General features: G+C 37.3%; 1 protein-coding gene across 1 annotated transcript in view; it reads left to right on the forward strand.

Moving 5' to 3' along the window:
- Nucleotides 1-19,741, forward strand: part of ADAM10 (ADAM metallopeptidase domain 10) — a 42,171-nt gene extending 22,430 nt beyond the window's left edge. Inside the window, exons 5-16 of the mRNA XM_040077265.2 lie at nt 6,448-6,551; nt 7,938-8,087; nt 9,231-9,323; nt 9,922-10,105; nt 11,710-11,873; nt 12,929-13,112; nt 13,981-14,131; nt 14,383-14,566; nt 15,730-15,838; nt 16,115-16,335; nt 16,859-16,985; nt 17,458-19,741. Of these exons, the coding sequence (XP_039933199.1) occupies nt 6,448-6,551; nt 7,938-8,087; nt 9,231-9,323; nt 9,922-10,105; nt 11,710-11,873; nt 12,929-13,112; nt 13,981-14,131; nt 14,383-14,566; nt 15,730-15,838; nt 16,115-16,335; nt 16,859-16,985; nt 17,458-17,552 (1,766 nt within the window). The 3' untranslated portion in view covers nt 17,553-19,741. The remainder of the gene's footprint in view (nt 1-6,447; nt 6,552-7,937; nt 8,088-9,230; nt 9,324-9,921; nt 10,106-11,709; nt 11,874-12,928; nt 13,113-13,980; nt 14,132-14,382; nt 14,567-15,729; nt 15,839-16,114; nt 16,336-16,858; nt 16,986-17,457) is intronic.
- The last annotated feature ends 2,218 nt before the right edge of the window (nt 19,742-21,959 follow it).

The raw sequence follows: 21,959 nt of genomic DNA on the forward strand, positions 1-21,959 counted from the left end.
GGTGGCACCCGGTGTGTCCCATTTTACACAGCAGCTGATGGAAGTGTACAGAGAACAGTACTTAAACTTGACAAGTATAGCTCCAGAAATCTAGCTTCAGTTGCAAATGCTCAGAAGGGTGAAAAAGTACCATGAAATACTTCTACATCTTCAGAACTGATGCACCAGAGTTCTTCTGCACTTCACATGCCTATTTATATATGATCAGTCTTCAGGTGTAATACATATCAGTTTTGTTTGATGCTTAAGTTACATTGCACCTTAAAAGTACTGCAGTAAAGTTGTGATTCCAAATTTGAATCCTTCAAGGATCAAGGATGTATCAAAGGTAGATGTGTCAGTTTAAGACTAACTTTTAGTTATTGAAGATAACAAAATGTCTTCCCAGCTGACTTCAGGATGTCAGTCTTGCTTAAAAATCAATTTAAACCATAATTTCATTTAAAAACATGTCCCATCAGGCCACTGTGCAAACCCTAGAAGATTTGAGTTTGAAATCTCATTTGGAATTGGATGAGGAGGCTTGGATTCGATCACTAGAAATTACTTGAACCACTCTGATAATGATATATGTATAAATCATTTTCAAAGTGTGTCATAATGAGACTGCATTGTGAAAAGAAGTGTCAAAGAATAGGAAGTTAGATGAAGAAAATTTCTGACTGTGATTTGGCTTTGTATATTATAATTTTTTCAGTGCTGTAAGCCAATGAAAAAACAGGGTTATTGCATATTGCTCTGCTTGATTACTTCTCTTGTGTGAATGCCATGAAGAGAAGTGATCTTTCTCCACTAAAAACTCAGCAAAATTGGGTGGGTTTTTTTTGAATTTAACTTGCAGTGGCAGTATGTGTGCTGTCTCTGAGTATATTAAAATTGCCATGAGCTAGCAAATATGTTTGTCCTTCTTGTTATCTCACTCTGTAAATATGATTACTAACCCAAAAGCAAATAGAATTTTCATAATTTTAAGGAGCTTGTGAACAAAAGCGTTTACTGGATTTGTGAACAGTATTTGTTTTCTGACCAAGTGTGTATTTTCCTGATGCTTACAAGACCCATATTTGAGAATAATTTTATGGGATAGCATTCCATATTTTTGTTTCTTGAAGTGAAGCTGCAGCATGAGCTTCATTTTCATGTCTGCAGAGCATTGCTGGTCAGTTCAGCAGGGGGGAAGGCAGTTTTCCCTGGTAGCTGCAGTTGGAGTATTACTGGCTTTGCTGCTCTAGCAGGAGAGTAGTGGGGGAAAAGTGATTGAAAGTTACAAAAGTCTGGCGTGGAACTGTAAGATATATCTTTCATAACATTTCTGTGAATAATTCACACATACTTCTAAGTTTTGTGTTGCATCTTATACGCTGAACAGTTCATTTCACTGCTTGATAGTGGGAATGTTGGACTGCCACTTCTGTAGGATTTTGTGTAAATAAGTCACTGTCAGCTTCATCAAGGGTTTTATTAACTAACCCTGTTGTTGAAAAGAGGGGGAGGAGGAAAGTAAGAGACATAAGGCAGTGATGTGCCCAGTTTTCAACGGTTGAGACAAGCAGGAGCATTCTCATGTCCCAGTTCCTTATGCTGTAAATAGTGAGTGACTAAAAATACTCTTTACTGTTATTGAATACTGACAGAAATAGAACTGTGCCTTAAAGAAGCAGATAAATTGATTTTATAGAAGTTACTATTGCTCTTTTGTAGGAGTGATCTCTGTGTGAAGAGTAAATTGATCGCTTTGGGAACTGAAAAAAATAATGTTGAAATTGGTTCTTACTAATGTCTTATTAAATTAATGGGAGCAGGATATGTTGGGGTGTTTTTAATTATTCAGGTATTGGTAGGTTGGCTTACATCATTTTTTCCCCTTGAATCTAGTGCATCAAAACTATCAGTTAGAAACAAAATCAGATTATCAGAGGGTATGGTCTAAATCTATTCCAGTGAGCCACATTAAAGCAGCAGTACAGTATGGCTTCCAAATCACCAAGTGTGTGAACATTGCTGCTTGCTCAGCAGGGTTGAAAATAGCTCATCCTGGAGCGAAGTCTAAGCAGCACTATTTAAAAACACATCACTCCTGTTGGTTGCTGCCAATGCAGTCTGATGTGCCTGTGTTCTGATTGTATAGTGTCACTTCAGTCATTGGGACCACAGATGCCTCGAGGATTTCTGTTGTCTGAACTATCTGGAGTATACAACTGCTTCTGTCTCTTTCTGAAGGGTGCTTTTGAAACGAAATTATTTTGTCTTTCATGAGACCTACTTTTGCATTGAACTGAAGCTGCAAAAAATCCCCAACAACTCAGAAAAACTAAGCTTTGTAGTAGGTTTGTTGTTAATTTGTTGTTACTGCTCTAATCTAAAGCTAGTTCTCATGAAATAGAGCCAAACTACTGCTATTTTATGTAGGACAAAAGCAACCAAAATGCTCACATTTCTAACTCGGGAGAGACTGAGGTAAAAAGTCATCTTTGCTTTAATTTGGGTATTTTTTTGGTCACCCATGTTTCAGCCTTTTGAAACAATATGCTTTTAGTGCTTTTCAGAAACCACAATGCAACATATGATTAGCATCTCAATGAGTTCTTTTTCAGTAGTTAAACAAAAGTTGTTTTGTAAATGGGGATTATATTGTCAACTTTATAAGGCAGCTTTTGTCTGTTACAGTGGATCGGGTGACCAGTGGAAGGCAGCCTTCTATTCATGACTCAAAACACAAGTTGGATGATTTTAAACTGGTCTTGATCAAACTGTTCTATAATTTAGGGTTAGAAGGATGCAAATTACTGTTTACATTAAGATATTTAGGAACTGTTTCTTTAAGGATGAGGATATATTTACTTTATTTAAATCATATTTGCTTCAAGTGTATCCCTGAGTTCATAATGAAAAATACGAAATTAGTATTTCTTCAGATCAACAGTATACAGGAAAATCCTGTTCAGACCTTCTGGAAAACTAACATGGTCACTAAATGGTCTTCATGATCTTGGAAGGGCCATACAACTAAGAACAGAAAGTGAAGTGGTTTGTAAATTTGCAAAGCCCTCTCTGCTGAAGAGACTGACCATTGCAAACTGTGTTATTAATGAGAAACTGGTTTCTTTTTCATCACATTGTGGGAGATAGATAGATTTTTTTTTTTTTTTTTTTTTTTTTTTTTTTTTTTTTTTTTTTTTTTTTTTTTTAAATCTGCTTGCATTTCAGTTTTATTCTGACATTACTGCTTTTGCTAATATTGGGCTAATCTCTATGACTGTTAAAGAATTGAGTTTTCATCATTTGCAATGGCAGTTTGATGTCATCCTTACCCAAGATGCCTAAATCCAGTAATTATTAAGTTAACCTAAATGCTTAACAGATCATACTATTTACTGATAATCAGAAGAAGAAAAACTAAATGTTCAGGAATGTCTTTGTGGAAGGTAGTACTACATCTTCCTAAAAGGAAAAGAAAAACCTTATTTTGAGCATCTGGAGTTGTATATATCAGTAAAAATCATCTGCCATCTAGTTAGAATGAAATGACTACAATGTGTTCATTGTAGTCAGAAGGAAAGAAATCACAAGATTTTGTGGGTGGTTTTTTGATCTGCTGTTATTTTATTCTATTATTTATTATTTTCTAACATTCTACTAGGATGTATAAAACCTGAAAGTAGACTACTGGAAAAGAAAAAGTTGGGGGCTTTTTTGCCTGATGATTTTTTCTAGTTAGAAGATTGTGCCTGATACTAACATCTTCTACTGTAGCTCTGCTGGAAGATAGTTTTCTGTTTTTTCCTCACATCTGCATTCACTGTAGGCAATCATTTCATGGTGAAAGCAGGTTTTTTCCTTTTCACTTCTCAGGGTTGTGGTTGGGACAGGCTAAGAAGCTCTTGGTCCCCAGGAGCTGGCAGAAGGCTGCACAGAAAGCTGGCACATCTCAGAGCATTGAAAAGCTTCACAGGAGCAAGGCTTCAGCCTTGTGGGGCAAAACTGGCCACGTCACCTGGCACCACGTAGTTCTTGCTTAGCTACAGATATTTAAAAATGGAACTGCTGCAGGAGATGATGGAAATGGGATGGAAATCAAAAGTTGACGAGGGAATGGTGCCTTCATGCTTCGGGGGCAGTTCAGCATTTGGCAAATAAAAACTTCATATGCAACTTTCCTTGTAAGTTAGAAATGGCTCCAAAGTGAACTATCCTGTTGTACCTGTCTCCTGTGATTAGCAAGGTGGTTTCAAATCTGTCTCTGGGAGATTTGTCTTTTCCAGCACATGCGAAACCTTGCCAATTGCTGTTGCAGACTGTTTTGTGTTCATTTTTTTGTCACTTTAACTGTCATGGCTTTAAAGTGTTTCTTGCTAGATTATTACTTTTGAAGTGAGAAATATTTGAATTGCAGGCAATCAGTATAAAAAATGTGTTAAGGGATTTCCTAACATCTTTGCAAAACAAGATAGAAAGGACAGATTATTTTGTGTAGTACACTGAGAGCTTTTATTTCCAGTACTGTTCTGTCAGTTGTAATGCTGCAGAGTGAGGATCCTGCAGGAGCTGCTGTCAGGGTACAGTGGATTTCTGCAGGGGCAGTGTGTGGGAGAAAGGCAGGATGGGCTCCTGCCCCTGGGTAACCTGCTCTTGTTGCAGAGAAACACTTGGAGGTGTGAAATCAGGTCCTAGGTAATGAAAATTTGCATTAGACTAAATACAGTAGAATTTTTTATACTATAGTGGGAAGAAAAAAGGGTGGTGGAGATGGAGAAGGGAAGGACCGTGTCTACAGTCCTTTGCTTATAACTCCAGTCTAGTGATACTAAACAGGATCCCAAAAAGTAGAAGGTGACTCCACCGGAGTGGTGCTTTTTGTTTAATATTGGTTGTAGCCAAGTCAGTGTTCCACTGCTGTGCTGGAGCAAATTGGGTGACTTGCAGTAAGAGTGTATTTTTTTTCTCTCCCTTCTTCTGGCACTGTGCTAGGGCTATTTATGCTGGGAGGAATGTGATGAGACAGCAGTTCAAAAATGGTATTTGTGTGGTGGTAGCAATTGAAATGAGGGAAACCAATATGTAGAAAGTTATGAAATAAACTTAGGAGGTAAGCTGTATATTGAAATAGTTTAGTGGTATCATGCAGTATGACTTTAAGAAACAGGTATAAGGGTCAAAGATAATTAAAGGCAGCTGTCAGATGTAGCCATAGCAGAGCCCATAGTCCAAGGGAGCACATCTGCTGTGCTCCAGCTGCTGCCAAGCCTTGACTCCAAAGCCCAGACTAGAGCTAGTCCAGGGCAAAATCACCTGAAATGCATATAATGTGAGCATCAGGTCCTTGGTGCCTAGGCTTTACAATTCTGCTCTTACATGTCTGTTCTATTTACTCTGTGAATTTGGATCTCCTCTCTAAAATATAAACACCCACTCACCAAACAAAAATAGAAAGACAATGAACCAACCAACAACTCCCAGAACACAACAAACCTTGGTAAACTCTGTAAATTTCTGACAAAAGTGGCACCCCCTTGAGATCATGCTAAAACTGTGCTTTGCCCCACAGAAACTGACTTGTTAGGTATTCAGATCTGTGAATACGTGCTATCATAATGTGCCTTCCATTATTTCTTACTTGGGCACCAGTTTATGATGGGGTTGAATCTGCAAAGAAATCAAAGGGAAAAGTATTGAGTATTTCTCATCTCCAGAGGAAGCTTCTGCAAATACAGGTTACAAATTTGCAATAGGTACTGACAGTAAAAGCTAAGCACTTGTGTCTGAAGCAAATTCCCTTGTGCAATGACATCTGCACTGGCAACTATTGCAGGAGTTGCCCTGGTTAAACAGGTGCTTTGGGATATTCTCACTGGTTTGGATCTCCAGCATGTTCAACTAACATGTAGTGGTTAACTAAGCCATGGTTCTGTCCATTAGCATTTCCCCTCTTAGGTATTGGTAGTTAAGTAGCATAATGTGAAAGCTTCCAAAAAATCAGTGGAAGATGAATAAAATAGCAAAATCCTCTAAGAATGTTAGTGAGGTTTATTCGTTTGTTTACCAATTAGCATAAAAACCCTTGCTCTTACCCAAGCAGTCTTTAGTATACTTGATATCTAATAACTTTCCATTGTGGTGTCATTTTTTGAAGGCTGCTTTTAGTTGTAGCAAGTGGGTACAGAAGTGTAAATAAAAGTTCTTATGTTAGGCACTGCTCATCATATTTTCTTGTGCTGCCTGAGAAAATAATGTTGAGAAGCAAATGTCAGTTTTGTTCTGTTTGTAAAATTAAGAATGTCTTAGTAGAAATGCTTAATGAAAAAAGCTGCATTAATCTTGAATCACCTAATGCTTCCCTCAAACCACACGCACAATATTTGACACCATCTGAATAAGTTGCACTGATGCAGCCATATTTTGGACTTTTACTTGGAATTTGAAAACTCAACCTGGCCTTCCTCTTTTTAGAATATCCACATAAATATGGACCACAAGGAGGTTGTGCAGATCATTCAGTATTTGAAAGAATGCAGAAGTACCAGATGACTGGTATAGAAGAACCAACAACAGAGGTACAACAAAGGCTAATGGATTATGCTGATTAGTATTTAGTGTGATAACTTCCTATTTCTTGTATGTTGTCTCTTACTTTTGGTGAGCTGTCATCCCTCCACATTGTGAGATACTTAAATTATTGCTGGAGGTTTCTCTTTAACATAATTTTTCTAAATTCTTTTTCTCATTGCTTCTGTAGCCCAGCTGTGCTACTTATAGTCTTAATGAATCCTACATGATTTCAAATTTTTCAACAGTTAGAATTTTAGATGGATGTGGAAATCAAGCTTGAAATAAGGAATATACTTTCTTGCAATTGAGAAAGAAGAGTTTCAAGATCCCTTGATCTCCAAGTATTACACAGTAATAACTTCTAGATTTTCAAGTTATGTTAATGTAACACATTTGGGAATCTGAGTGCTTTCAGTGGAAAATTAAGTGGTATTGGTGGGAAGGTCTTCTAACAACCCTGTAAGTTTGTGGGGTTTACAGCACATTACAGATTGGCTGCTGTGAGAGGTTAAGTGTCCTGTGGAAGGAACCTCTGTGCCTGGGTGGAGTCCCACAGTGGGTTTGCATTCAAGTTTGCCCCACATGTCACAAAATATTTCTTTTTTCCAACAGCAAGTTAGTGAGTTTTAGACTTAGCTGTGTTCCAAGTCTTGGCATAATTTTGTGGTGTCAGCTGAATATATACCCAGAAAACTATGCAATATGGCTTGTTAAATAGCATCAGCAACTTTATTTATTTATGTTGTGACTCCAGAAATTGTCAACATTAATGCACTTTTCAGCATTGGTAACAATAACATGCTTTCCCAAAAATTTGCTTGTGAAACTTTATGGAGAGAGAGGGAGGGGGCCATCAACCAGTGAGTACCATAAGGCCAAAGTGCTGCCAGATAGCACTTTGGCTAACCAGTGTTCCTTTAACTTCTCATCCAGTGCCCCATTTGCTCCATGCTGAAGTGCTTAAACATTTCTGTTTGCTGAGATAGCTCACTAAGGGAGTTACAATTTGAAATAACTGGTGGTAGGGAAGGCGCAGTTAAGTCCCACCAGTGCTGATTTTTTTTCCTTAGCTACCAGCTGTTTGTTTATCATAGAAAAGGATTATAAAAAAGAAAAATTCCAAATATCACATGAATGAAAAAAATCAATGTAATGTTGACTGCCTTTTGTAATATAAAATGAAGTGCAGAGAGAGCTTTTGCTAAGGTTGCATTCAAAGTATTTGAAAACTGAGCATAATGTACTTTATTCAAGATTCATTGAACTTTGCAAGTTAAAGAAAGAATGAAAATCTGTGTGTATTAGTGGAATATGTTTAGAACCATTGTTATTTTTAGGTAATCCAGTGTGGAACTACAAAATTAATGTCTTTTTTTCCTGTACATATGTAGAAGCCTGTTGAAGAGCCTAAGAAGGATGATCCACAGCTTTTGAGAAAAAAGCGTGCCACTCAGGCTGAAAAAAACACGTGTCAGCTGTATATCCAGACTGATCATTTATTCTACAAGCATTATGGAACCAGAGAAGCTGTGATTGCACAGGTATTTCCAATCCCTTTGTTTTAAATTACCTGCTTTTACTTCGGGTACTCCTGATAAATTTCATGTAACTTACCTGCATGTATTTTTGCTTATTTATTTTATAATGTCTTGTTTCATTTGTTAAAGTGGTCTTGACATAATTGAAATAGTTTTTTATTTTGCTAAAAAGAGGCTGTTTCTGTGACCAAAGTCTTGGGCACTTATGCCTCTTTTAATGGGAGCTGTGGTGTGTTTAGCACCTCTGAGCAGGACTTGCACTCTGACTGTTCTCAGTTCTTCCTCAGAAAAATAATATTTCCTGAAGAGTTGTGTTCTGTTTGACAGCCTGCCAAGCCTCTGTTTTAACACTTACATAGGCTTCCCTTTGAAATTCTAGCTCAAAACACTGTGAGCTAATGATGCTGAGATCTACTCCTATAGTATCTGATGTAGTGGATAATTAAAAAAGCAGTGGCAGCTGAAGGCAGATGCTTTTCATTTGTCAGTGTTCTATTAACTGGAAAAGGGTCGATGCGATTTATTGGTTTTGCTGATAATTTGCTAAAACTATAGCTAGCATGTGAACATACTTCTCCTGAAATCTGAAGTTTCACTGCCACTTGCAGTGAAATCTGAATTTTACTATTTATCACATTATACAAAGGAAATTCGAGTAGTGTTTTTCAAAGCTCAGAAGTCACCTTGAAAATCAGCTTTTTAGTGAATTAGCATTTCTGCCTGATAGAAAAGGTAAATGATTAGTTTTTTTCACATGTCTTCTACCAGAAATAAAAGAATAATTCTTAACAAGTAAATTTTTTTCTTCAAGAAAGAAATACAGTGCTCTGAATATGATTTCCACTACAGTGATGTCTTACCAAAGCAGTGAGTAAAAGAGTATCACAAACAGCTATCTAAAAGTTGATAGAATTGTGTTAAAAACATCAAATGGCAAAATTCTTTGGTGGTATCTGGCAAGGTGGTGATGCAGGTACTGGTAGTGATTTATTTCCATTATGTGCCATCATTTAGTTCAAAAGGCCTGTTAGGAGTTCCTGCAGCACAATATCACATATTGTGTAGGCCTTGCAGCTATTGCTGTTTAAAATAAGCTCTAGTGTAGTGCATAGATCTCGGAACTGTGGATACTTTTGTTTTTGACAGATTTCCAGCCATGTTAAAGCGATTGACACCATTTACCAGTCAACAGATTTTTCAGGGATCCGTAACATCAGCTTCATGGTGAAACGAATCAGAGTAAGTTGTGTTGGAAATGCTTTCAGCTTCACTGAGGCTGTGTTCTTCAAGTGTCCTGTTCCTGTTCACTTTTATCCATTTATTGTTTTATAACAGTTCTTTAGCACAAGTGTCTCTGCAGTAATTGATGCCCTAAACCATTTATTTAGTTTGGTTTTAGTGATTGTCAAAAGCCCTCTATTTCTGTTTTTAAGCTGTGGTCAGTTTTTTATAGGAATCAACTTGGTTGTTGTGTGGTGAAGAGACCGTTGCTGTTCTCCAGTAACTTTAGTACTAAAACAGAGAGTGGCTAACCAGGTTGGGACTTCCTCATAAAAGCGATAATTTAGGAGAATAAATACAAATTTTTGGGTACTGATGGAAAAGAAATAGAAGGAAATAAGAGAATGGGGATTTACTACATAAAAGCAATTCTTCATTTATTATAGCGCTTTGTTTTCCAAATACTGGGGTGGAAATGTACAATTAAGGCTTTTAAATTTTAAACAACATCTTTAACTGTGTAACATAGCAGGGTACTGACAACAGTGAGCCTCTTAGCTGGCATGTGCACGTGGAAATGACTCCTTTCTTACAGTTTGTTTCAATTTACTTTTAGATTAACACAACCGTAGATGAGAAGGACTCTTCCAATCCCTTTAGATTTCCTAACATTGGTGTGGAAAAGTTTCTGGAACTGAACTCAGAACAGAACCATGATGATTATTGCTTGGCCTATGTGTTCACAGACCGTGATTTTGATGATGGAGTCCTTGGTCTGGCTTGGGTTGGAGCCCCTTCAGGTAATTCTATACAAGCCTTCAGTGTTGTGAGATAAAGTACTGTAGGTAGGCATTAGAAGAAATGTAGAAACCATCTTTTAAACTGACAGCAAATCTAGCTTTTCACAGTTTTGGTTGAGTATGGTTTAATTTTATTTTTAGTATATTGTGCCATTTCATCTTTCTAAATTTCTGATGAGCAGGATCTGAATAATAAAGAAAAACATTTATTTTGTTATAAAAAGGTGATATTATTTGGCCTGTTTTTTATTTATGGTAGGTGTGAGTGACCAGTAAAGTGACAGATGAAACAAGTATTTCTGCTCCATATAAACAGAGCTTAAAACTATGAGAACTACACAGCAGAACCTTTAGGTTTTCTAGGTAGTATTGAAAGTTGGTTTTTTTTTTTAACCAGTGAGATCTGGTTCTGGGAGATAACAGAATAATTACTGAACTGATTCTCATTAGTTTCAATCTAGTTGTGTATTTTGAGTCTAAAGTATGTCCTTTGATGTAAAAAAAATCTCTATCAGTGAGACTTTGCAAGAGACAGGATACCTTAATGAGAACATTATTGAGAGCTTTAACAGAACTGAGTAATGGTGGAAGAAACATGAAGCTGTTCATAAAGGGTAAGAGATCAATAGACCCATGACTGCAGTTTATGTTATGTCCACCTATGGAAGAGCTATAGGAAAAATAATGCCCAGATGGTGAATAGAACGAGAAATTGGGTCTGTGATGACTATTCTAGTGTATACACTGAGCAAATACAGGATGAATTGGAATGCACAGTCCCCAAACACTGCTTTCAAAACTGAATTTAATTGAGAAAAACTATGATTGTTGAGATTCTTATCCTTAACACACATACTGACAGATTATACAAGGATTATGTCACTAGATCAAAATTCTGCTTGAGAAAAGGAGACTTCTTTAGAGTGGTTTTTAGACACCATTTACATTAGCAATAGAACAGCTGAATTTTAGAACATTAATAATGCTTTAGTAGAAACTCAAATTATGGATGGAAAAAAATTGGTGAAATTGAAGTCAAAATTTTGGGAACTTTCCAAACAGGAAGTGTGATGCACTTGACTGCCAACCTTCTAAACATGGGTCTCATTAACCAGCACATCCAAAAGCATTTTCAGCTATAGGTTGTACTTTTCCTGACAATGATAAGTAGGTAACGTTAGGCATTTTATATAAAAGCTCTTGCTGTGAGAGAGGATCTCTGAACTTACTGTGTATTTTCTTACTTGGTGAAATCCAAATAAGATTTAGATTGAGGCCACTTCTGTTAGACATTGCACCCTGCTAGTCTTGTACTACAGGTATGATGGAATAAGGGCTCCTACATGCAGTGTATGCCCAAAATAGCTCTCAGAAGCTGTTCTAAACCAGGTAACTTCCTGTGTGAATGTATCCAATCAGTGCTGAGAGCATTTGTGTGAATAAATCTAATCTGCATTCAAGGTTGTGTTGATATTAATTATAGAGAACTCCTAGACTGTAAACCTGCAGAGGCAAACTGTTTGTTGCTCTGGATGTCAGTAGACAAAGTAACGCAACGCTTTTTTCCCTAAATGTGTGACTGTTGCACTTCTGTGTGAATGCAGGGAGCTCCGGTGGAATATGTGAAAAGAGCAAATTGTATTCAGATGGTAAGAAGAAGTCTCTGAACACTGGAATCATCACTGTCCAGAACTATGGCTCTCATGTGCCCCCCAAGGTTTCTCACATTACTTTTGCACATGAGGTTGGGCATAACTTTGGTTCCCCTGTAAGTATTACTGGTGATCTGTTAACTCACTCGAAGCCATTTCATAGGCTGTAACTTTCAAGTGGAGGTTTTACTCCTTACAAACAAGGAAAGCAGAATCCTGACTCCATGAGCATATCTGCACATTCATTGTGTGCAAAGGGGATGGCAACTCAGCCCTTTTATGTGTATTTGACAAAACTGATGCAACAGTGCGTTTTGTGAATTGTTTATTTATATCAGTTCAATCCCTTACAAAGCTACTTTATTATTGTTCACTAAATACTTCCCTGTCTTTATGAAGAGTAGGGTCACATGCATCTTGTTACATGTATTGTACTTTATCCTGGAGAGGAGGAAGAAGCGCTGCAATGACACTTCATTCAGCAAGTGGCTCACGTTTATGTTAGATGATTTATACCTACAAGTTTATGTAAGAAATTAGTGGAGGGAATTAGGATACCAAGAAGAATGTTTTTGAACAGAACTGTTTCACAGACATTTAGGGATGCAACTTGTTTATGGCAAGCTTGAAAGCAGGAGGCTTTTTGTTTTGCCTGTGTGTAATGCATCTCATTCCTCACGCTGGATATTGTAGATGTAGTCACTGGCTGACAGACTCCTGCTCTGGTTTGAAGTTCTCTTTGTACCTCCTTCAAAGCAAACAAGAGGAATGGACTGTGGTTTCTGTTAACTCCTCCTGCTTTTGTTCCACGGAATGCTGATCACCCTTTTGTGATTGTAAAGCCACTCCTTTTAGGAGATGGCAGCATTTCCAAGTCAGTATTCATCCCAGGACATGCACTTGGGGGTAAATTACCAAGAATGCAAATAAGATGAAACTTAAGAAATTGGATACTTGCTGCAGTTGTCTTGGGGGAAACAAAACAACAACAGAACAAAGAGAGCCCAAAATCAAACCTTGGGTTTGCATATAGTTTTTGTATTGCAAAGAACCTGAGAGTGTAAGATGGTGGTTTATTTTTATTTTTTTAAAATCTGTATTAATGCTACCAAATCCAGGTTATGTTTGCACCTGCCATGATTGAGGTAGTTGTAAAATATTTGTTTTGCAGCATGATTCTGGAATGGAGTGCACTCCTGGAGAGTCCAAGAACTTGGGACAGAAGGAAAATGGCAATTATATCATGTATGCAAGAGCTACGTCTGGGGACAAACTTAACAACAATAAATTCTCTAGCTGTAGCATTCGAAATATCAGCCAAGTTCTTGAGAAAAAGAGAAATAATTGTTTTGTTGGTATGTATTTATTCCTCCTGAAAACAGAAGAGTCAAGATATTACTGTAATGCTTAATTAAATTTTTTAAATTTATTTTTATTTATCTTATTTTTTAAATTTTGCTTTAAGATTGTGCAAGTAAAGAATTGAATTTAAGATATCCAGTATTGTGTCAGGTTCTGGGCTGGCCAGCACAGAAACAGCAGGACATGCTGGAGTGAGTCCAGCAAAGGGCCACAAGGATGATTAAGGGACTGGAGCATCTGACATAATTGGAGAGTCTAAGAGAGCCTGTTCAGTGTGGAGCAGAGAAGGCTGGGGGAGGCTCTGCTCTGTCTTTGTAAATGCCTGGTGGGAGGGAGTAAACAAACAGGGTCAGGCTGGTTTCAGTCATGCTCACTGTGAAAGGGCTAGAGGTAAGGAGCACATATTAAACTGCAGGGAATCCTATTTAGACGTGGAAAAGAATTTTGCATGAATTTTTCTTTCTGGAGTCGGATCTGTGAGCTCTCACAAGTTTTGCTGACACAGATTTGCACATCTGCTCAGTAGGTTTGGATTGTGGAGTTCACCCCAGTGCCATCAGCCTTTGCCTCAAGGTCCTGTGACTGTTAAAGGAGTGCAGGAAAGGATGCAGCTCCCTGGGAGACTGAGCAGAAAGCTTGTTCTTACACTCCCACTCTTAGCAGCCAAAACCTTTTACTCAGAGGCTTAAATTCTATGAATTGTGGAAATGACTGAGCTGGGTGTCAAGCAGTTCTGCAAGTTGACTTGCAAGTCCAACTTGACCAGGCCCTTTCAGTGATTAGCTGGATGCTTGTTAAGGTTTATAAGTGTTTGCATGTTCTTTGTACTGCCTTATGTATAAATATTCTGGCATATTTCAGAGTCTGGGCAGCCCATCTGTGGTAATGGACTGGTGGAACAAGGAGAGCAGTGTGACTGTGGATACAGTGACCAGTGTAAAGATGACTGCTGTTACGATGCAAACCAACCAGAGGATAAAAAATGCAAGTTAAGACCAGGCAAAAACTGCAGGTATTGTTCACGTGTGTTACACTACTCTTAAATTATGGACATTTAGTGGGAACTTAAATGGGGATTTCAGAATCTGTATCTGCTTACCTGCATTTTTATGAAAGTACTGATTTTGTTTAAAATGCTTTATACAATGAGGGAGAAGCACAAATCAGAAATCTGTTGAGTGCTTGAGTGGGTTTCAGGGTGAATAGTTTGTTTGGAATGGTTCATGCTTTTTCTTGGCATCCACAATTGGTGTTTCTTTCCAGCCCCAGCCAAGGCCCGTGTTGCACTGCCCAGTGTGATTTCAAATCGAGGACAGACAAGTGTCGGAACGACTCTGACTGTGCTAAGGAAGGGATGTGTAACGGTGTCAGTGCTCTCTGCCCAATATCTGAACCCAAAGAAAACTTCACAGTGTGCAACAGGAACACCCAAGTTTGCATAAAGGGGGTATGGTTTTTGCAGTCTTACGTAACTGCTAATGTTGTTTATTGCAGGGCGCTGTGTTGTGAATTGATTTGGTTTCTGTACGTACTGCACAGTAAGCTCAGTCTCTTCTCCTGTACAGAGGTTTGATTTATTGGTGTCAGTCAAAACAGTGAAAGTACACCAAGGATTAAGAAGTAGGTAACGAATCCCAAGGTAGCTGAACTGTCTGAGAAAGCTACATTTAAACTTTTTTGTAAAAATCAGGATTATGAAAGTGTTTTATTTTCTAGTGCTACCTCTTCACTTTTCTTAGTCTTGGTCAATAATCCTGTTGCTTTAGCAAACTGGTTATACTGCCAGCAGAGATTTGATTTAGTTTATTGGCAACACACAGTTTCTCCAAACATGTACATATAGCAAGCATATGGAATTAGAATGATTCTGAACTGCCATTAGTTTCCTGGGTTAAAGAGAACGTGACTATTGCTATGAAATATTGATGGGAAGTCTCTTACAGATTGATCTGTGTTTACTTGGAAGCAAACACAAGCAAAAATCATCCTCTTAAAGACCTGTAACTTGTGTTGCTCTAAGTTTGTTTTCCACAGTCCAGGATTTTAATCTAGTACTGCTTGTAATATTTTTCAGCTAATTTATAGCCATCCTAAAGATAGAGGAATGATTTTTGTATAGTTACTGATTTTGAAACTAAATTATGGATACACTGAACTTGGCGTTTGAAGGATCCTCACACAGTGAAATTAAATACAGAATCTTTTCTGCCATTATTTTTTTTTTTTCCAAGAGAAATATTTGTGTATACATGTGTTAGATATATTTTTCTAACTACGGTTTTGAGTAGTCATGTTTCAGTGTGAACTGTGGTGCTGTGGGTGTTTTGCAGGGTACTCTCAGGTTATAAAAGAAGACGCTGTGTTAAAAAATAAAATAGGGTAAATCACCTTAAAAAAAACCATAGAAAATATGCCTAAATATTGATGTTGAATAACTGTAATAATTTTTTGTTTATAAGCTTTGGGGAAAAAAAATTGAAGCATTTTACTGACAAGTATCTTTAGACCTATGACTATGCTTTCAGATATTAATTTTTAACATCTTTCCTAATGTCAGTGTGCTTAAAAGTGAAATTGATTTTTGTGTTGCTGTGTTTTTGTCTCCCACAGCAATGTGCTGGCTCTATCTGTGAGAAGCACGGCTTGGAGGAGTGTACATGTGCTAGTTCAGATGGCAAGGATGATAGAGAACTGTGCCACGTCTGCTGCATGAGAAAAAGTAAGATTTATCTGAATCATAAGTGTTAATAGAGCAGGAGGTGTCTGAGGAACCTGCTCATGGTGTTTGTACTTGACTTCTTGTTAGCTTTGAGAGCATTTTGTTCAAACAGAGCTTCGGACACGTTGCATTGTACTATGCAGGAAATAAACAATATATTCTGCATTTTTACAGATGAATAGAAAAGCATTTTGAACAATTAAACACGAGGGCGGGTATTCATGCACGGATGTTTTATTACAACAATGCTTTGATGAATTTTTATTCACTTTTCAGTGGACCCAGCTACTTGTGCAAGCACAGGCTCGAGCCGATGGCAGGAATACTTTCATCTTGAAACCATTACTTTGCAACCTGGATCTCCCTGTAATGATTTCAAAGGCTACTGTGATGTGTTTATGAGGTGTCGGCTAGTAGATGCTGATGGTCCTCTAGCTAGATTAAAGAAAGCAATTTTTAATCCAGAACTATATGAAAATATTGCCGAATGGATTGTGGTAAGTATATTTTTATATTACAAGTCTAATATGAAATGTTCTTGGTAATCAAGATTCACAGTTGATAGGTGTTGATATGCAGAGTGCTTCAGCATTCTTGAAAGTATAATTAGCCCTTGTTTTACTAGATTTTCTGTAAGCTCTCTGTGTGCAACAAATAAGTTTGCTAGATTGAAGGGAATGGAAACAAATAAATAGGATCTGTTAATACCTCTACTCATTCACATAGGCAATTTTGTGTAAGCTGCTGATTGTTTTGGGCTAATACAGCTCTGCTGGAGCGTATCTTCTGTGAAGTACACTTCTGATACTAGAATGGAAGTATTGGGGCTTTTCTGTGGAAGAACTTTGGGGAGTTTTCTTTCAAATGTTAGGTCACATATTCTTGATGATGTTTCAGAAAGCTTTTTGATGACTTCTAAAATGCAGTGAAAAGCCATATTCAGTGTCCTCTGTCTCCTGTGCACATGTGCCAGCCCCCACACAATCTTTTCGTTGTTGTTGTTGTGGTTTTGTTTTCTAGGCTTATTGGTGGGCAGTGTTGCTTATGGGAATTGCATTGATCATGTTGATGGCTGGCTTCATTAAGATATGCAGTGTTCATACTCCAAGCAGTAATCCAAAGTTGCCTCCTCATAAACCACTTCCAGGTGAGTGCTCCAGCTAATTGTAGAGAAACGTTTTCTCTTCAGTTGTTTTGTTCTAAAGAGAAATTTCAGGTGTTTCAACCTACAGTTCTTAGTCTGGCATTGTGAAACTACAAATGGAATTGATGCCAATGAAACAATTGATGAAAATCTAATTATTGTCTTATTTTCCTATAACATAATATGCATATCCAAAGAAAGCTTTGAAGACTTTTTCCAGCATCAGTTCCTTTTATTTCCTATTCCATGCTGCATTTTGTAGGAATTGGCCTGTTTAGGGAAGTACTGTTGAGATACTGAATGTATTCTGTACGTCCTCCATGCACTTACTCATCTAGTTAAAACTTCGCAGGTCTGAATCCAACACCTTCCAGAAAAATAGTTGTACTTAATTTGCGTGGCCAGCGCAACTCTTCTGGAAATAACTTGAGTTTTTAAAATGAATTTTAATAACGGCTACTTTTCTTTGAAACAGGCACTTTAAAAAGGAGGAGACCACCACAAACCACTCAGCCCCCACAGCGGCAAAGGCCCCGAGAGAGTTATCAGATGGGACATATGAGACGCTGACTGCAGCTTTTTGCCTTGGTTCTTCCTAGTGCCTACAATGGGAAAACTCACTCCAAAGAAAACCTAATAAGTCATTGTCCCCAGTCTAACTCTCAAAAATTGAAGAGGAAAAAAAAAAAAAGCATGATATGCCCTCAAAGCAAGTGGAAGTGATTAATTTTTAATGAGAGAATCTTCCAGCTCAAAAAGAAGAAAAGTGTTTTTCTTGAATATTTTTAATTTAGTGGCACAAAGTTCTGGCATATCATGATTCTTTCCCCCTTCTGTGCTCTTCATTGCTGCATTTTCTTCACTTGCAGGCAAATATGGCTGTAGTAAAACTTTTACTCAAGAATTGAGAAAAAGATCTATTTTTCAACTGCCAGACAAGGCTAGGAAGCTAGACCACCTCAGCATTGGAGACATTACTTGTCAATGTATATACATTGTTATATGCAGACATGTATTTCTAACGTACACCCGTACTTGTGTGCAATTGTAAACAAGAGAATTGCAATATGGATGTTTCTTTGTATTATAAAACTTTTCCGCTATTAATGAAGAAATTACTGTTTAATTGACATACTCAGGATAACAGAGGATGATGGTGTGTAGTGGTCAAGGGTCCTGTAATGCTTTACACAGCAAATTTGAATCCAATCACACTTCTTTTATCGTTATCAAAGTTGTTTCAAGCACTCGTTTCATCTTTATCCAACAGCTGCTAAGACACAGCCTACAAGCCTGGATGGTCTTAGAGAGATTTAACAGGTGTTCTGCAAACTTTGCAAATGTCAGAATGTTTCAAAAATGTTTTATGTAAGTGTCTTCCTTGTAGCTCAGCGTAAATATTTTTAATTTGTCTGATTATTCAATGAAATAATGAATAGTTAGATCAAATATTTCCATGCTTTATTAGAAAATTCTGCCTGTTACTGTTATTCAACTTGTTTTAAAAATTGCAACCACTTTATTTGGGCTGTTCAGATATTCTTACAGTTTGGTAATCAAGTTCATGTTCTAAGGGATGTGGAAAGAAAGAAAAGCTGTGGTTTTTAATTTTCTTTTGTAATTTATCAGGTGTTTGGATAACTTTTCAGCATGATACTGTTGATTGATAACCACTAAAGTAGAGTGATTTGCCTGGCTACTGAGGCAGAGTTAAAACTGTAGTTAGGACTACCAGTTTTCCCACATTTATACCAGTAGTGAAGTTCAACAGCACAATGTCCCATTCCAGAGTTTTTATTACGAATGTAAATAATTGGCATTTTTGAAGATTAAATAAAAGATGTCTTAAGGTGCTTACTGCTATGCAGGAGATGAAAGGGGGCATTACAAAATGTTTAAGCTTGTGATGTATTTATTGCTTGTTTTCCAAAAGCACCGAGCTAATTAGAGATGCAAATGGCTATAATTTTCCTGGCTTTGCTTAGGAGAAAATTTACTAAGGGTTGGACAGGCTTCCTTTGTTTGGTTTTTTTTTTTTTTTGTTTTGTTTTGTTTTTTAAGAGTATAAGGTTTACACAATCATTCTCATAATGTGACGCAAGCCAGCAAGGCCAAAAATGTTACAGAATATAATGGGATCTCTTCCTTGTAAACTTGTACAGTATGTGGTAACTTTTTCAAAATCCAGCTTTTTGTACATGGTTTAGAGACAAATTTTGTACATGAAACCCCAAGTCCAATAGACTATATAAATAATTCTAAATGATCTTAACTAGTTAGAAGTGTACGTAGTTGCTTTTAAGTCATTTTAAATACATTTGTTTTAAGACTGTGCAAAGATTGGAAGTGGGTTTGCATTTCTAAAATGGTGACTTTTATTCAGCAAGAGTTCTTAGTAACTTCTTGGGTGTGGTAGACTTTGGAACATGTAAATTTTTTGCCTGTAATGTTATCCTGTGGTAGGATTTTGGCAGACAAATGCTGCCCTATTTTATTTTGAGTCTAAGTTAAATGTTTTTTGAAAACAGAAATGTGCACTGAACTCTCCACTGCAAGTCAAGATGTGGTAAAGGCGAAAGGAAGTTCAAGACAATGAAACAGAAATACTACTGTCGATTTCATGTCCACTGTGTTTTATACAGTCTCTTTTTTGTTCACTTTGGAAATTTTTACTAAAAAATGCAAAAAATAAAGTATTGTGCAAAGATATGTAAGGTTTTTTGAAACTTGAAATGCATTAATAAATAGACTTGATGAAATTGTTTTCTGAAGATCCATTTACTTGTTGAGCCCTGAAAGCAAAGAGGAATACAGAGATTCCTCTTTGCTTGACTTTTGGCTTTTACAGTCATGCCAAAATGTGGCTGTACTCTCTCTGTCAAAGTGCCCCTCTCAGTTTTAACGTCCTGCAATTATACTTTAGTATAAAAGTGTTTATGTAACCTGTTTAGGGAAAGCCTTGAAATTAATTTTAAATTACTTACATGATGATAGGAATAAACCTTTTCTTACCTTCCAAATGAAAGCTAGTTGCTGGTGGGATGGATACATTTGGAAATCTATTTGGAGAGGAATATTGGAATTAATGTGCAATACTCTGAATACTCAGTTGATGGATGAGATTTACAGCAATGAGGAGGAGCAAATGTGCTCTTTGCAAGGCATTTTAAAACTGCTTATCTGGGTCTCTGGGTTTTTATGTGTGGTTGATTTAAGTGATAAGACTGCTTTTAAAAGCCAGGTCCTGCCAGTGTGTCTTCCATTCTTAGTGCTGTTTGTTGAAAGTGGCCTGCTTGGACATCTGTTTCCCAAAGTGAGCAGGGTGGACTTTGATGTTATCAAAGCATAATCTGAGTTCCTTCCTCACAATGCTCCCTCCACCACCCCCATGACTTTTTATAGAAGTGCTTCTCCCTGTAGCTAAATAGCACTGTCTGTGCAAAGGGCATTAAAAGAAAATCCCTTGGAGCAGAGCCCTTCTGCAAATCCTCATAGAGGTGGTGGTGCCTGTGTTCAAATCTCTGTGTAGGAACACAGATCAGCGGGGTGGAATAATGCCTAAGCAGCTCAAATACGAGTTTCAAGTGTATCTTAAAATGTAAATGAAACAAATCAATACATAACTTTTCCAGCTAATATTTGACATAATTTATTTGTACCTATTAATTTAATAATCTTGCATTTTTTAATGTTTTAGTTATTAAATGTATACGTTCACCTCATGTAGAAGCATATACAGCGTAGTCAGAATGGCGTGAGCATGCCAAGGGCATCAAAGCCCTCTTAAGCAATGAAACTTTATACCATACCATTGATGTAATTTGGGTTTTAATTAGTGTTCCAATATTTCTTTCAGGAAAAACACGAAAAGGAAGGAAGAGAGAGGTTTTTATTTCTGAATACTGGAGGTTGATTATTGCAGCGAGGTGGTGAAAAGGACAGCAGCCATCCTGTCACTGAGCTGTGCCTGCTCTGACAGCAGTAAGCACCCGGTGCCTCCCAAGCTCTCAAGTCAGTATGGAGTGAGACAGGAGTAATTCAGTGAGCACAGAGTAAGGCACCACTATAGGCACTTGAAATTGTAGGTATGACTTCAGGTTTATGTTCAGGCATGGTGAGACTGAATATATTGCAGCTTGGGCTTTATTCTGCTTTTATATCACATATTAGTGTAATGGCTGTCAAAACCGGGACAGAATTTGTTTGGGTAATATGATTTGTGAAAAATGTCATCGGAAGAAGGATCTTCATATCTTGAAGAGTTCAAATTCTAAATGTTCTTTTAATTTTCCTCTTGACTTTTTAACGCCTTTCAAATTGTCCTATCTGAGGATATACCAGCTTCTCTTAGTTGAGAACTGGAGAATGTTTTTTCACAAAAAACCAGTACAAGTCATCAAACTGCAGTATCCCCATTTCTTGAGTCTCAGCACAATGTAGACACCTCTGGCCCTTCTTCCACCTGCTTTTCATGAAGTAACGCCTGTTTCTCCTGAACTTTAGATCTGTTTATCAGCCTTCTTGCCAAGTAAGTAATAGTAATTTGCAAGAAATGCCAATTTTGACATCTGAAATGTTTCTAAGAGTGTAGTTTCTGTACTGGAGGAGTACAGCCCTAATCTTTTTAGCCTTTGTCTCTTGCTCTGTCATCCTACAACATCTGAAAAAAGCTTTTTTTGAGGAGTAGGGGTAAGATTTGGTTGAGGAAGCTTACAAAATTCATAGTTTAGAAAGTTGGTGATAAGTGATGTAAATGCAATTTCAGTGACAGTATTAAATTATTCTCTAAATAGATAAGTATTTTATATTAAAAAAAAAAGCCCAAAACCCCTGAAACAGAAGTGGCAGGTCTTTAGCTTTTAGCAGAAGCAACAATTCAATTCTAGAAACGAGATGCCTAATTTGAGTTAGCCATGCATACTTCTCTGTTTACTCTCATTTTCCATTGTGCTTTGGAAAATTAAAATGGCCACACTG

Source organism: Hirundo rustica, chromosome 13 (assembly GCF_015227805.2).
Source record: "Hirundo rustica isolate bHirRus1 chromosome 13, bHirRus1.pri.v3, whole genome shotgun sequence".
In the NCBI taxonomy this organism is placed as follows: domain Eukaryota; kingdom Metazoa; phylum Chordata; class Aves; order Passeriformes; family Hirundinidae; genus Hirundo; species Hirundo rustica.